This window comes from Neopsephotus bourkii, unplaced genomic scaffold (genome assembly GCF_033783945.1).
Source record: "Neopsephotus bourkii isolate Nb327-2 ecotype Australia unplaced genomic scaffold, CSIRO-AGI_Nbou_v1 NB_1749, whole genome shotgun sequence".
In the NCBI taxonomy this organism is placed as follows: domain Eukaryota; kingdom Metazoa; phylum Chordata; class Aves; order Psittaciformes; family Psittacidae; genus Neopsephotus; species Neopsephotus bourkii.
This window is the reverse complement of record NW_026902223.1, coordinates 696,966-710,119: the sequence shown is the minus strand read 5'-3', so window position 1 is coordinate 710,119 and position 13,154 is coordinate 696,966. Positions and strand designations below refer to the sequence as shown.

The 13,154-nt window shown below is 50.6% G+C and overlaps 1 protein-coding gene across 6 annotated transcripts in view; it reads left to right on the top strand.

Annotated features, from left to right (window-relative positions):
* TBC1D16 (TBC1 domain family member 16) overlaps positions 1–13,154 on the top strand; it is a 28,987-nt gene that overhangs the window by 3,434 nt on the left and 12,399 nt on the right. For 5 of the 6 annotated variants that reach the window (XM_061377450.1, XM_061377446.1, XM_061377447.1 and 2 more), the window contains exons 2-3: positions 2,889–3,124; positions 4,094–4,724. In XM_061377450.1, coding sequence (XP_061233434.1) covers positions 2,947–3,124; positions 4,094–4,724 — 809 coding nt within the window. In that variant the 5' untranslated portion in view covers positions 2,889–2,946. The remainder of the gene's footprint in view (positions 1–2,888; positions 3,125–4,093; positions 4,725–13,154) is intronic. The other variant, XM_061377451.1, reaches the window with a different exon arrangement.

Here is a 13,154-nt window from a genome sequence, read left to right as displayed (position 1 = left end):
CTGTTTCAGAGACTTTCGGGTTGTACATATAGACTTGATGACCTTCAAAGGTCCACTCCATCATCTGGTCCTTGCTGGGACCATCTATCTGTTTCTGTGGCCAGCCTTTGAAACCCCTCAGTGATGGAAATGGCCTCTCCAGGTTGCCCTGTTCTTCGCACCTTTATCCCTGCTATTGGAATGAGTAAACTAGATATTCCTTGCCACAGCTTAACAGCTGTGAGAGGATTAATTCCAGTCTTGCTGGTGATGTTGCTATCTCCCAGTATGTTTGACTGCTTGGTTGCAGCACTGTAGTGGTTTCTGATTTCTGATGCGTGGCTCTTTTGCAAGTCAGATGCCACAGGCTGAGTTTCTGTGCTGGCAGGACACCATATTCTTCACCTCCTGTCATTGCTGTTGTTTCCTCTTCCCAGCACACCTATCCGTGTGTGTACCTGCAGCGCCGTCCAACCGCTCATCAGGGCAGTGCTGGAGCAACACGTGTTCTGCAGGATCACAGCAGTGTTTCCCTTTAAATTCCTCCTGCTTTCCAGGGAGCAGCTTTTGATCTTTACCTGTGGCTTTGTTCTTTCTGGGCTAGGTAAAACTAATTAAATGCTGCCTCTGTTAGCAGTGAACCCTGCACCTCTGCTGTGCTCTGAGAGCCCCTGGAGAGCAGCAGGAAAGCATCACACAAGCTCATTTCATACCTGCATCTCCATCTGCTGTCCCTAGCAGGAAAAGCTCACTAGTGTTCCCCGAGGAAGTGGCCGCATACCACCCTCCTCCTTTGCAGGTTTGGTGCTTTCAGAGCTCTCATGAAGTAGCTGGCACAGCTGAAGGTCCGGATATCCGGGCTTGACAGCAATGGGCAGAGCTGCACACACTGCGCTGCCTGGCAGTGGTACCCTCCTCAGCTGTGCTGGAGGCTCAGGGCCTCTTGATGCTGTGCAGGTTGCTCCACATCACTGCTATGGACTCCCTCAGCACTGTGTTGAAATGGTGTGTTGTAACTCGGTGGTGGGAGGCAGGAATTGCAGCAGTTTGCTGTGTGTTCTTGCAGTGCAATGAGAGGAAAGGTGACCTGCTCTTTAAATGTGGTTGAAGCAAATTGCTTTCTCCAAGATGTGACCCAGCGCCTCAAACAGTGCTGTGGTTTTTGATGAACTGAACAAGAATGAGCATATGGCTCCACTGCAGTTTGGTTTTGGGGGTTGAGACATAAAGATGCATGTTGTGTTTGGTGCTAGAAGGCAACCCGAGTGCAAAGGACTTGCAAAGTAATTGTCTTACCCCGAACACTTGCTGGGCACAGGATGTAGGAGGGATGAGGCTTCTCTCTCCAGTTCCAGCAAAGACTGAAATGCAGGAACTGCTTATGCTGTGATTCAAGCTGACAAATGCAGTGATTGCCAGTTAAACCAATGGTTTGTCCTTTAATGAAGGCTCTGTCAACCACTTGGCAGCCTCATCTGCAATCTTCTGTATGTGCAAATCTGTCAGAATCAGGACAGTTACTTTCCTTCCCTGCAGCTTTCATTCTGCTCTTTGAGAAGCGCAGGTTTCCATTGGCTCTTTCTGCCTTCTCGCTTCCTGTTTGCCTGGAGATACCTTTAAAACCATGTTTAGAGAAACCAGAGCTGTTCATTGACGATGCTTTAGGCCCCTACATGTTTCCTGCATATAGTGCCCTGACAGTACAAGTCAGGGCCTGTCTGCTCTTGGTTTTATGTCTGGCTGCCCTTGTTGCATGCCCTGCAGGTCATGGTGTGGGAATTGTCATGAGGGAACACAGTGGGCTGCCCCTGGAGCTGGGACCGTGGTGATGTGTGGTGTGTGCTGGGTCAGACTGGCCTGTTCACGAGCGAGTGAGGCCATGTAAATACAAAGGAACAAAAGTAGATGGGGCCTGTCCTCGTGTACTTTTGACAGAACAGAAGCTGCTGTGCCTCGGACAGTCTGCTTCCCAGCTGGGCACAGCAGGAGCAGGTAGAGCCTGCTCAGTGTTGAGCTGGGCTGGGCTGTCCGTGGGACGCAACACCCATCTGTTGTTTCAACAGCTCAAGTGTTCTCCTTGATCCATCTGCTAGTTTACAGTTTGGGTGGCCCCCCTGGGCTCACTGCAGAGCTCCTCTTCCACAGCCCTGGAGGGGAGAATGTCTCATTTGCATACAGAGCTTCCTCAGTGATGAGCTGGGGATTGGACTCCCCAGTTAACTGGAGTCACCTACCCATAGATGACCTGTCTGCTGGAGGCAGTGTGCCACGCTCTGCTCAACGTGGGCCTCCTGCCACTTATATCTGCAAAGGCTCTATGTAACCACACTGCTCAAACAAACAACAAAACCCCCAAACTCCCAAATCCCAACCCCAAACCCTCAGACACGCAGCAGGAATATGCCAAAAAAATGGTGAGCACAACATGAACTTGCTTTGCTTAATGTTTTCTTTGGAGATCGGTGGTTACTGCGGGCGAAGCAGCAGCCCCTTGTTAAATGTCATGGTCTCAGCAGTTTTTCCATGATGAAGGAATCCTCCAGGGTCTACTCTGACTCTCTTTGGCGTTCCCAGGACAGTGATACATTGGACAGCTCTGCATCGCTGAGCTATTCCCTTAATGGGCAATTTGCAGTGACAAGCATTACTTTTCTCTTTCCCCCACAGTAACTATTGAAACGTGGGGGGTTTGCTGCCTTCATATTTCTTCATTGCAGAGAAAAACATCCTGGGATTCTGTATTTCATCTTTAAAATGTAAAGTTACAGCTCCATAGCACTTGGAGGCTGTTGCTTGGGCTGTAGGATGGATGCAGCAGTTACGAGAGACCTCTTTCTTCCCAGACAGTGGAGGGCGCATGCTGTGGTGTCATGTCTGTTCTAACACTGTTCTTTCCACCTCCTTGGCAGATCTTCCCACTCTGGCTCCTGATTAGAGCTGACGGATAATGGAAACATTTCCTTGGCGATGTCTCTGGGGCGACTCCTCCGACGCGCCTCTTCCAAAGCCTCCGACCTCCTGACCTTGACTCCTGGTGGTGGCAGCAGCTCGCCCTCCGTACTCGATGGGGAGATCATCTACTCCAAGAACAATGTCTGTGTCCACCCACCTGAGCTGCTGCAAGGCATCGGGGAGCATCACCCAGGTGATGGGGGGTTGCAGACTCTGCTCATTCACTCTTTTCTCTCTCCTGGGGGTGTGTTTGTATGGAATTCTACCTCTTGGGCTCTAAAGAATGAAGAGGTGCCAGTGGGGGACAGGGGAAGGCAGTCTTATGGAAGACTAAGGACAGCCATGCTATTTCTCCTTTCTTTTCTTCTTCATTGATTTATCTCTTCTAGTAGGTTCTTTTGAATTGCTAGAAGATGGACAGTTGTCATTTGAGGACAGTAACTCCTGTTTCTCTTTCAAATATGTGTATTGTTCAGGAAAGCCAAGTATCATCCTGTAACTGTCATTGCTGATGGGGCCTCAACAACCATTGGTAGAGGGAAAAGAAAGAAAACATGGAGTAAATGAAGATAAATACAGCTCTATCCCTTTATTCTCATCTGTTCCTTTGCTCTTTCATGTTCTCATCAAAGAGAGCTGTGGCCACTGGCTTAGCTTCACAAAACTAATTATTCTCTGAACATTGACCCACGCTTCCCTTTTTGTGTGTGTGACTCTTTTTTCTATTGGCTTGTCATGAATATTGTAGCCCTTTGGCTCTACCAAGGTAAATAGTCTTGAGAAAGAAGTGTTTAGCTGGCACTTGGAATTGTTTAACTAAGAAACAGCAGAAGTTTTTCTTGTGCCAACATATTTCAGAATGTAATAATCCACGCAGGAAGCTGAAGTATTTGCATGTTGTTTCTCTGTCCACTTAGGCCAGAGGGAATTTAGACTTTTCAAAAGCCATATGGAGACTTGAAATTATTTGTAAATACTGACTAATGCTGAGCATGCCACAGTTCATTTGGCAGAATTCTGTCCTGGTTAATGAAAGGGTTTGTTTTGCCCTTGTGTAATGGTGGTCAAGTGAGGGGAGATGGGGAAGAGCAAATTTCAGGTTTATGGAGTTTCCTTAGACTAAATCTGCATCATAACTGACGGTTTCTGTGCTCTCTTGAAGGCTACTTGTGCTTGTACATGGAGAAGGATGAGCTCCTGGGAACCACCCTGATCCTTGCCTGGGTGCCCAACTCCCGCATCCAGCGGCAGGATGAGGAAGTGCTGCGCTACATCACCCCCGAGAGCTCCCCTGTGCACAAAGCCCCCCGCAAGCGCGGCCGCCACGCTCAGGGCTTCGGCACTGTCCAGCAGCCTTCCCCCACTGAGCAGAGAGGGGCCATGCTCCTGAGAGGAGAAGACATCCTGACTGTGTCACAGCTTGTGAAAGACGTGGCTTACATCAGCTCCCCCTCTTCGGAAGGGGAGAAGCTGCCGCAATGCTGCCCCTCAGGAGACGGCACCCACCGGTCCCCCCAGCCTGCACGCAGTGACTCAGGAATCCTCTTGACAATCAGCTCTCAGGAGGAGCAGAACAGGTCGGAGCTGTCAGTGGAGGGGACAGAGGAAGGTCTGGACTGCAGGCCAGAGCCAGGGGAGGACGAGGGCTCCCTGGAGCTGTCTGCTGATGACGTGAGCAGGGACAGTACTTTTGACTCTGATTCTGATGCCTTCTCTTCCCCCTTTTGCCTCTCTCCCATCAGTGAAGCCCTCGGGAAAAGCAGTAGTTCCGTGTTCCTGGATAATGAAAGCAGGTGAGTGCATCCTTTTCTCTAGTTGCTGGGTGAATAACTGGGGTGCTGGTAGCTGAGCTTGGAGGTGCTGAAGGAAATTGAGAAGCTTCAGAGTGGCACTGAGCTGAATATCCTGTCTCGCTTCAGACACCCGTATAATTCACAAGAAATTGTTTGACAGCCAGTCCTGTTTCTGCTCAGTGAACCCTGGCCCTGAATATTCAGGGCTGTGCATGAATTACAGGTGAACTGTCTTGAGCCCTTTGAGCACCATCACTAAATTAAAAAGGCCCTTTGTTGGCCTAATTGGCTCTCTGAGGAGAGATGCAAGTTACTGCTTGTGGAGAACCACATCAAAGTGTCAACCTGACTGCCTCTGAGCCATGGCTGCCTCACTGCAAGGCACTGTGTTGACATGAAGCCTGCTTGTGGGACCGTTTTTGCTGGTGTTCAGAACATGGTCCCACTTACAACACACAAACACTAATTCTGGCATGTCTACCCTGGACGTTTTAGTCAATGCTGCTATATCTAAATGGCAATGCTTCTCAACAGCATCTGCAGCAACCTTCACCTAGGAGAAAGAGGGCACCCTGCAGAGGAATAATGAGGAGTAGGATGCCTGTATAACTCCCTCTACTGATACACAGTGTTTCTGGCTTTGTGGTCTGTGCTCTGTGCTGTGTATCCCTCATTTCCATCTTGGGGAGGATGCGTGTGCTGCGTTCATGAAGCACCATGGGGCTGATTTTAAGGCTCAACTTTGAAACTGCACCTGAAATTAGGAAAAGCAAGTTCTCCTTTGTGTGTGTCAGCAATGTACAGCTACATGAAGACCTCGGAAAAGGTTTTGCCCCTTTATTTTATGTCTAATTCAAGCCCAGAGAATGCTGGTAAGAACAGGGTTTGTGAAGGAAGTATTCAAATTGGTCCATCTCTCTCTGGGTATTTTAAACCACTTCAGAGCAGTGATGTCAGACTTCGGATCAGCTTTACACTGATACATGTCTTACCAGTATGCTTCTAATTAACCATGAGCCACAGGGGTTTCTGGCTTGAGCTCTGCAGCAGCTGGGTGGGCAGTGGTTTGAGCAGCACCATCCCATTCCAGCCCATCCCATCTTGTCATGTTTTGGTTTCCAAATTGTGTTGAACAAGGTCAATTTGACAGTGTCTCTCTCAGCTTTCTAAATTGTGCCTGACAAGTATTCAATGTAGAAGACTTTGGGAACTACATAAATGTCACAAAACACCCTTGAAAAGAATTTTAGAGAGGCCTTTGAATCTTTAAATACCACTGCTAAGAACTGGCTTGATTTTTCTGGTTTCCAGGCTTTTTGTCCCATTCAGATTGTGTTCTAGCACTGGGCTACTGCTTGGGGCTTGAAACTTCAGTCGCATACACCTTTAGAGAGTGTCATGTTGCGTTAGAAACTTCTTGGCATTGAGCTAAAAACCAGAAAGCCCCCAAATCCTCTGCACCCAAAGCATCTCTTTGGTAATCTTGTTTGACCTGTGTCTGTTATTCAGAAAAAAGTGAAGTTGGGGGACACATTTAAGCATATTTTGGTAGATAAAGTACAATTACAATGCTTCTGAGTTCCAAATAAGACTCTTGAAGGCCAAATGTTCCTGTCCCGCATTGTGAGTGTGGAAGCTATGGCCCTGCTCGCTGCACACCCCAAGGCATTATCCTGGAGTGGGAATAGTGCGGGACACATTTCAAACAACATCCTATTCCTACTGGAAATCAGGAGGTCGAACTGATCCGGGGGAAAGCCAGCCCTTGGCCCATGTGCAGCGCGAGGTGTGAGCGGCTGCGGGCGCAGGGCTCCGGGCAGAGCAGGCAGCTGAGGAGCCTTGCGGTGTAACTTGTGCAGCGCTGATGCTCTGGGCTGCGGCGGTGTCAGGGGGGAAGGAAGCATTGCTCTTGCATCCTCACCCCTGCTCTGAATCCCTGCAGCCTGGCTCAGCCGGGCCCTCTGCCGGCTTTGCTGCCGCCCGGCTGGGAAACAGCTCCTGCTCCTGGGAGATTTTCCCCTTTCCCTTCCCCTCCTTTTCCTATTTTTCTCCATTTTCCTTGTCCCTCCTGTGGCACCAGGCTGGGAGCCTCACACACTGTGTGCAGCACTCATCATTTGCAGCAGATTAATAAAACAGACCTTTCATTGTTTGGGACTTCAGACTTGAACGGCTTTTGTCCAGTGTGGCCATGTTTTATGCCAATCTGTTCTTCCCTACAGAGCCCCCTTGCCTGGCATCTGCAGGATCTTACCAGCTCTCTGAGCAGGAGATTTTGCATACAGTACTTTGCAGAAGTCCCATCAAAAGGCATTCCCTGCGTTCATCCCGGTGTGTTGGGGGTGGGGGAATGCTGGTTCAGAAGTCACTACAGCATGAGAACAGCTTCCTTGTTTCTTAAGGGTGTTTTTCTCCTTCTGCTGGCTGCTTCCCATCTGAGCCAGAACTGGAGTGTGAACAAAGTTTGTGCTGCTGGCAGATGGTTTGAACATTTTTCCCTCCCTACCTCCCAGTCACCATCTCCTCCCTGCAAAGAGGAACAAATGTTTCTGGTTATTCCCCTCTGCTTTGGGGAGTTGATGTGGAGAGAGCTCTGCTTTCCCCTGGATTGCTTCAGGAGCTGAAGCAGAGCATTGCTGGGTGTTTCAGCCCAGTCTTTGTGTGCAACCAGGTAGCATCAGAAACAGAAAAATGTGACATTGTGAAAGAACTAGGATGCACGAGTGGACTTGGATCCGATGAGATCAGGGGCTCAGCAAGCTGCTTACCAAAATATCCATATAACCAGGAGTCACAGGTCCCTTATGCCTCTTGGAGCATCATAAAATCCCAGACAGGCTTGGGTTGGAAGGAACCTTAAAGCTCCTCCAGTTCCAACCCCTGCCACGGGCAGGGACACCTTCCACTGGAGCAGCTTGCTCCAAGCCCCATCCAGCCAGGCCTTGAACACTGCCAGGGGTGCTCTGAGAAGGTGACCTGGCTGTGGGGCAGAAGGGAACCCACAACAGAGTGGTGTGCGTGGTGCGGTGCAGGGGCAGGGAGGTAGGCAGCAGTGTTTGAGTTGTGCAATGGGTCAGTCATTGTGAGTTAACAACTTGTCTGGTAGAACATAAGGAAATAAAAACGTATCCATTGTTTTTTGGGGTTTTTTTTCCCCCTTTGCTTCTCAGCTGACAGCCTGCCAGGGATCCCATGCAGCGACCAATGCTTGCCTCCCATTTACACAATTCCTCAGGCTAGGAGCTATGGGAGTGTCCCATCACCAGCATACACATTCTTGTTTCTCTTTTTAGATGAGCCCAGCACTTCTGCCTGGTGCACTCCTCTCACATGGAGGGATGGCTTTACTCTGTTGGGGTTTGTGGCCTTCTTAACTTTGGGGGTCCCTTTCTGCTTGTGGTACATGGCTCCTGCAGGGGGGTTGCTAATATGTGAAATCCATGGGTTGGTGGTGGCCTTGTTATTGACTGTATTCCTGCAGGAAAGGAGGGATGCTAGAAATAAAATCATTCCTTTCTGTTCCCTTTCTCCCCTGTCACCATTGTTTGCTGACTCTCAGGAAACATTTGCCATGTGGTCTGAAGGGCACTGCTTGAGGAGAGCTGTGTTCTACACCCAGCTTTGGCTTGCTGCCGCCCTGTTCAATTACTCAGCTTCCATTTTCCCCATCAATAAAGTGAAACTAGAAGCCTTTTGTTACATCCTGGCAACCAAATAGTATCTGACACCAATATAATGTCTTTCAACCGATGCCTCTGAAGTTACTTTAACTGACCATGACATCAGATCTATACCAGTCGTTGCAGAAGCACTTAGTGCTCTGTGAGTGGGGTTTGTTTGAAGGTTTGGTGTTTTCTGTGCTGTGCCTGGTTGACAGGATCTTCCCCTGGCAGTGTGTGATCAGGCTGCTAAAGGCTTTTTGCTTCGGTAGTCAACAGTGATTGCTGTTATCTGATGAGCACCATGCAAAACTGCTGAAGAAGACAAATAAATGCTGGCGTTGGTTCCTTCGCTAACATCAGGTTGGGATGTTGGTTGGTACAGTGAGAATTTGGAGTGAGAAGCCTCAGTGGGGCAATCACATGAGCAGAGCTTGGGGCAACAGCCGGCCAGAGGCTGGAGCTCTGCAAAGGGTCCTGCAGGTGGTGGAATAGACACAGCTCACACTCCCACAGCTTTAAAGGACAGGCAGGAGTGATGTGAGTGATGTGGTCATGGGTACCAATGGAGAAGGAGCCTTCTTCCATAAGGAGGTGGTGATTTTAGCTGCCAGTAATAACAATAGTGAAAGGTTTTCACAGTGGAGCTAAACAAAGCCCCGGTTCTGGTGTTCTCCAGCAGAGGTGAATTCACCTGACCCAGCTAGCGCAGGCGGCCCAGGCGAAGCACACAGCGCACGGAGGAGCTGCTCTGGTGCTGCAGTTGATGCAACGTTTACAGCTGTGTTGCACATCCTGTTGTTAAGCCTCTTCCCAGGGAGCTGATGAGTAAATCATCTCCTCGGGAGGGAGCGGAGGCTCAGTGCTGCCGAGGGTGGCAACGCCGGTGGGAGCAGTGGTAACAGTGTGTGGAGTTGCATCATGTTGTTTTGGCAGCTCACCTGAAGGGCTCGGTGCTGCTCAGCCCTCTGCAGGATAAACAGGAGGGAAAATTATAGGGGAAATGAGCTGAAATGAGTGTGAACTGGCAGGAGCTCTGGAGCCACCGGCAGGCTGGGGATTCATCACTGTTGTAATAGGGGTGATTATATTCTCAGAACCAGGGGAACTGGGCACACACTTCTTGCAGCATCTTACTTTTGATGATTCCAGCCTTGGGGATGAGTCCATGGGGTTCTGCTGCTCCTGGGTCAGGCTTCAGTTCCCCAGGGCATGGCCTGAACAAGTTTGATTACAGTATAAGACACCAAAGCACCTCATTCCATTTGCACCCAGATTCATGCCTAGGAAAAAACCATCCCCAAATCTTTCTTCCATCACAAAGATGGTCCCTCTTCCCTTCTGAGCCATAGGGCTGGTGTGAACCTCATCCAAGGCAGCACCCTTGGGTGGTTTGCAGGGAGCTGAGCACCAGGATGACCGTGGGCAATGCTGTGTGATCAGTTAGGAGTTGGTACGGCCGCAGAGCTGAGGAGGATGGCAGACCCGGAGCCTGCCGAGGCGCTCGGCTTGATCTGCCTTTACGTCAATATTTGAACAGCAAGAGCATTAATTACAGCAGGTTTGGGGTTTGCCTCCTTTGGTTCAACGCCAGATTTCTGTGGAAGGAAATAGTGACAGCAAACTCGCGATTGGGAGCTGCCGCTGGCGGGATTTCTGAGGAGGAATAGTGGGAATGAGAGCAGGTGATGCCTGGAAAAGAGACCCTATGGCCACGCAGGCAGGAGCGGAGGGGGCCACGGAGGAACCGCTTTGCCCCCCCCGAGGGTTTTGGGGTGGCTGAGGAGGGGGGGAAGCGCTTGACGCCTGCAGAGAGGAGCGGCCGGGCCGTGCGTGGCCGCCAGGGGGCGGGCTCTGCCCAGCGGCGCAGCCCGGCGCTCCCGGTCCCAGTGGCCGCTCTGAGCCCCCAGCCCCGTACCCGGTACCCCCCGTACCCCCGGGGCTGTGCAGCCTGGAGAAGAGAAGGCTCCTGAAGGGGAGACCGGAGAGCAGCTCCAGGGCCTAAAGGGGCTGCAGGAAACCTGGAGAGGGGATGGAGGGACAGGGCAAGGGGAATGGCTTGAACCTGCCGAGGGGAGACTGAGCTGAGCTCTTAGGCAGAAGCTCTTCCCTGTGAGGGTGCTGAGGCGCTGGCACAGGGTGCCCAGAGAAGCTGTGGCTGCCCCATCCCTGGCAGTGCTCAAGGCCAGGTTGGACACAGGGGCTTGGAGCAAGCTGCTCCAGTGGAAGGGGTCCCTGCCCGTGGCAGGGGTTGAAGCTGGAGGAGCTTTAAGGTCCCTTCCAACCCAAACCAGTCGGGGATTCTGTGATCCCCTGACCCCCATGCGCAGTGAGAGGTCGGCACCATGGGCTGGCTGAGCTGCAGGAGCAGGAATCTGCCACCGTGGCCATTTTCTGCGGGAGGCATTGCAATAAAATGCCTTTTCCCAGGATATTCTTGCATTTCTTCTGTTCCTTATTTATATGATCGCAACGCCCAGCAATCCTAATTGAGAGTGGAGATAAATGGCGCTGGCAGGTATCCACAGCTTTGTGAGGGAAGAATTGCGTTAACTGGAGCAAAATAAAGAGCATGTCCCCTCTAAACTACAACTGTATATGCAAATAAATCTGCATAGTCTTTGTCGTCTTGGCTGGGTCCTCGCAATTATAAGAGCATTAAGCACTTACAATAACTCTGAAACATGCTTTTAGTCAGCTCGCCTTTTTCCTCTCCCTTTTCTGCTACTTGAAGAAAGCTCTTCCCTTGGGAAATCCGCATTGTGTGGGGGAAACAGTGAAACCCTCCCTGGGTGGTGCTGGCGCTGGGGACGGGTCAGCGCCGGGGATGGGTTCACAGCGGCTCGCAGCAGAAGTCCCCCCGCAAGCCCCGGTTCAGTGCTTAGAGCCCGGGATCCAGGAACAAAGGTGATGCTGAGGGCTTCCCGGGCCCGGCTTGAGGCTTCATTGGAATTAGCATAATTAGTGTGGAGTTTTATTTTTGCATGGAGAGAACCGAGAGAGGAAAAGCAAAATAATCCATTGATTTTCCAACTCAAACAAACACCGGCAAGAAAGGTCCCCTCTGCCAGGCAGCAATGGGCTGGAAAGCAAACATTCTTTTGGGGGCTTTGCAGAAATCACTTTTTCCATCGAAGGAGTCGGGGTTTTTAAGTGTTGCCTCTCGACTGATTTATTAATGAGCTGCAGGCAGGCAGGAGGTGCCCCTTCCCTGGCTGGGTTGTGCAAACCCACCATTCAGCAGCGGGAATGCTTTCCTTCCTTAGAGCGAAGGTAACATTCGCATCCTCGAGCAGCATACGCTGGGCTCCAAGGGATTTGTTGTGTTTGGCTTCTTGGGAGCCGAATGTGTATTTTAGTCATGAGCATCAAACTGCTAATTCTGCCCCTGCTACTGCAGCGCAAGAAGAAGTCACAGGGAAAAGCCTCACCTGGGGAGCCTCCACCTGCCTGGAATCTCACCTGCAGAAAACACCTTGAGTGCCTTTTAGCTGGAGGTGTGAATTACATTCCTTTGGTTGGGTAAAAGAGTAAAACACACCTTAATTCAATACAGACTTCTGATGATGTTTCTTCTTTTCCTTCCCATTTACAGTCAAAATCATTAACTCAAGAATTAGTGGTCTGTTTTGTTTTCCTCTGGTTTAACACGCAGCAGCTGGGGGAACCCTTTGGAGGTAAGCAGGGCTGCTTTTCTTAATGCCCCCCTCTTGCTGGCTAAAATCTCTTGGCTTCCCTTTAGGCCACGAGGAGTTGGAGGAAGGAGTTAGGAGCAACAAAGCCCGCAGTGTAGTGAGGCTTCTTGCTCAGCAGCGGGCAGGGAGGCAGCACCCAGCTGCGGAGGTGGCTCACCCGGGCACCACACAGGTTGGCTTTTGTCCCCCGAGCTTTGGGGTGATGAGCTGCCATAGAGGTGGACACGGGGTCCTGCCTGCGCTGGGGGTGGTGTGTGTGCTCTGGGAAGGCAGGCAGGGTGCTGTGAGCGTCGATTGCAATAGCCATGTAAAGCATAACAAATTGTTTTGATCTTTATTTGCCAAGGACAGAGGGATCCCGCCCATCGGAAGGCAGTGCCGGTAATCGGCTTTCCTTGAGTCCCTCCTTTCATCCTGTTCAAATGTTTTCTTTCCCAGGCTCGTGATCGCAGAGCCGATGCTGATTCAAAGCTCTGTCCCTCATCATGAACTTGCTGTTACGGCCCAAGGTCAGAGGGGGATGTAGGAGTTGGTGCTGGCCCCACAGTGTGTGCTTGGCAAGGTGGTAACCACAAACCGCCTCCTGCGCCTCTGCTCACGGGGGGAGGGATTCCAGCGTCTTTAAGATGTAACCAGCGTGTTCTTTGAATAGCATTAATGACATTAACAATGTGAGAGTGACTAACGACAATACGCTGACTTTAGAAGCGCTGCTGAATGTGCTTCCTGGTGCCCGGCATGAAAGGATACAATTATTTTTCATAACCTTTTATTTTCCCTTTACGGTGAGCTAAGCAAAGCAAGTTTGTCAGAGGCAGAGCGCTCCTAATTTGGTCTCCAGTGACCTCTGGAGCTGTGATTGGCAGTCTGGTGTCGGGGAGGAACTTGTGCCTCTGAGATAGAAATGAGCAGAACAAATGCCATAGGACAGCTTGGGTTCCCTGGAGGACACAGGCTAAAAAAGGTGAAAGAAGTGCAATTACAGGAGGTTTTCAGCACAGAAAGTTAATTAGCTACTAAATAGCATTTAGTGCAGTTCAACGTGAGGAAATTTATGTTTTGAAAGCAAACAGATC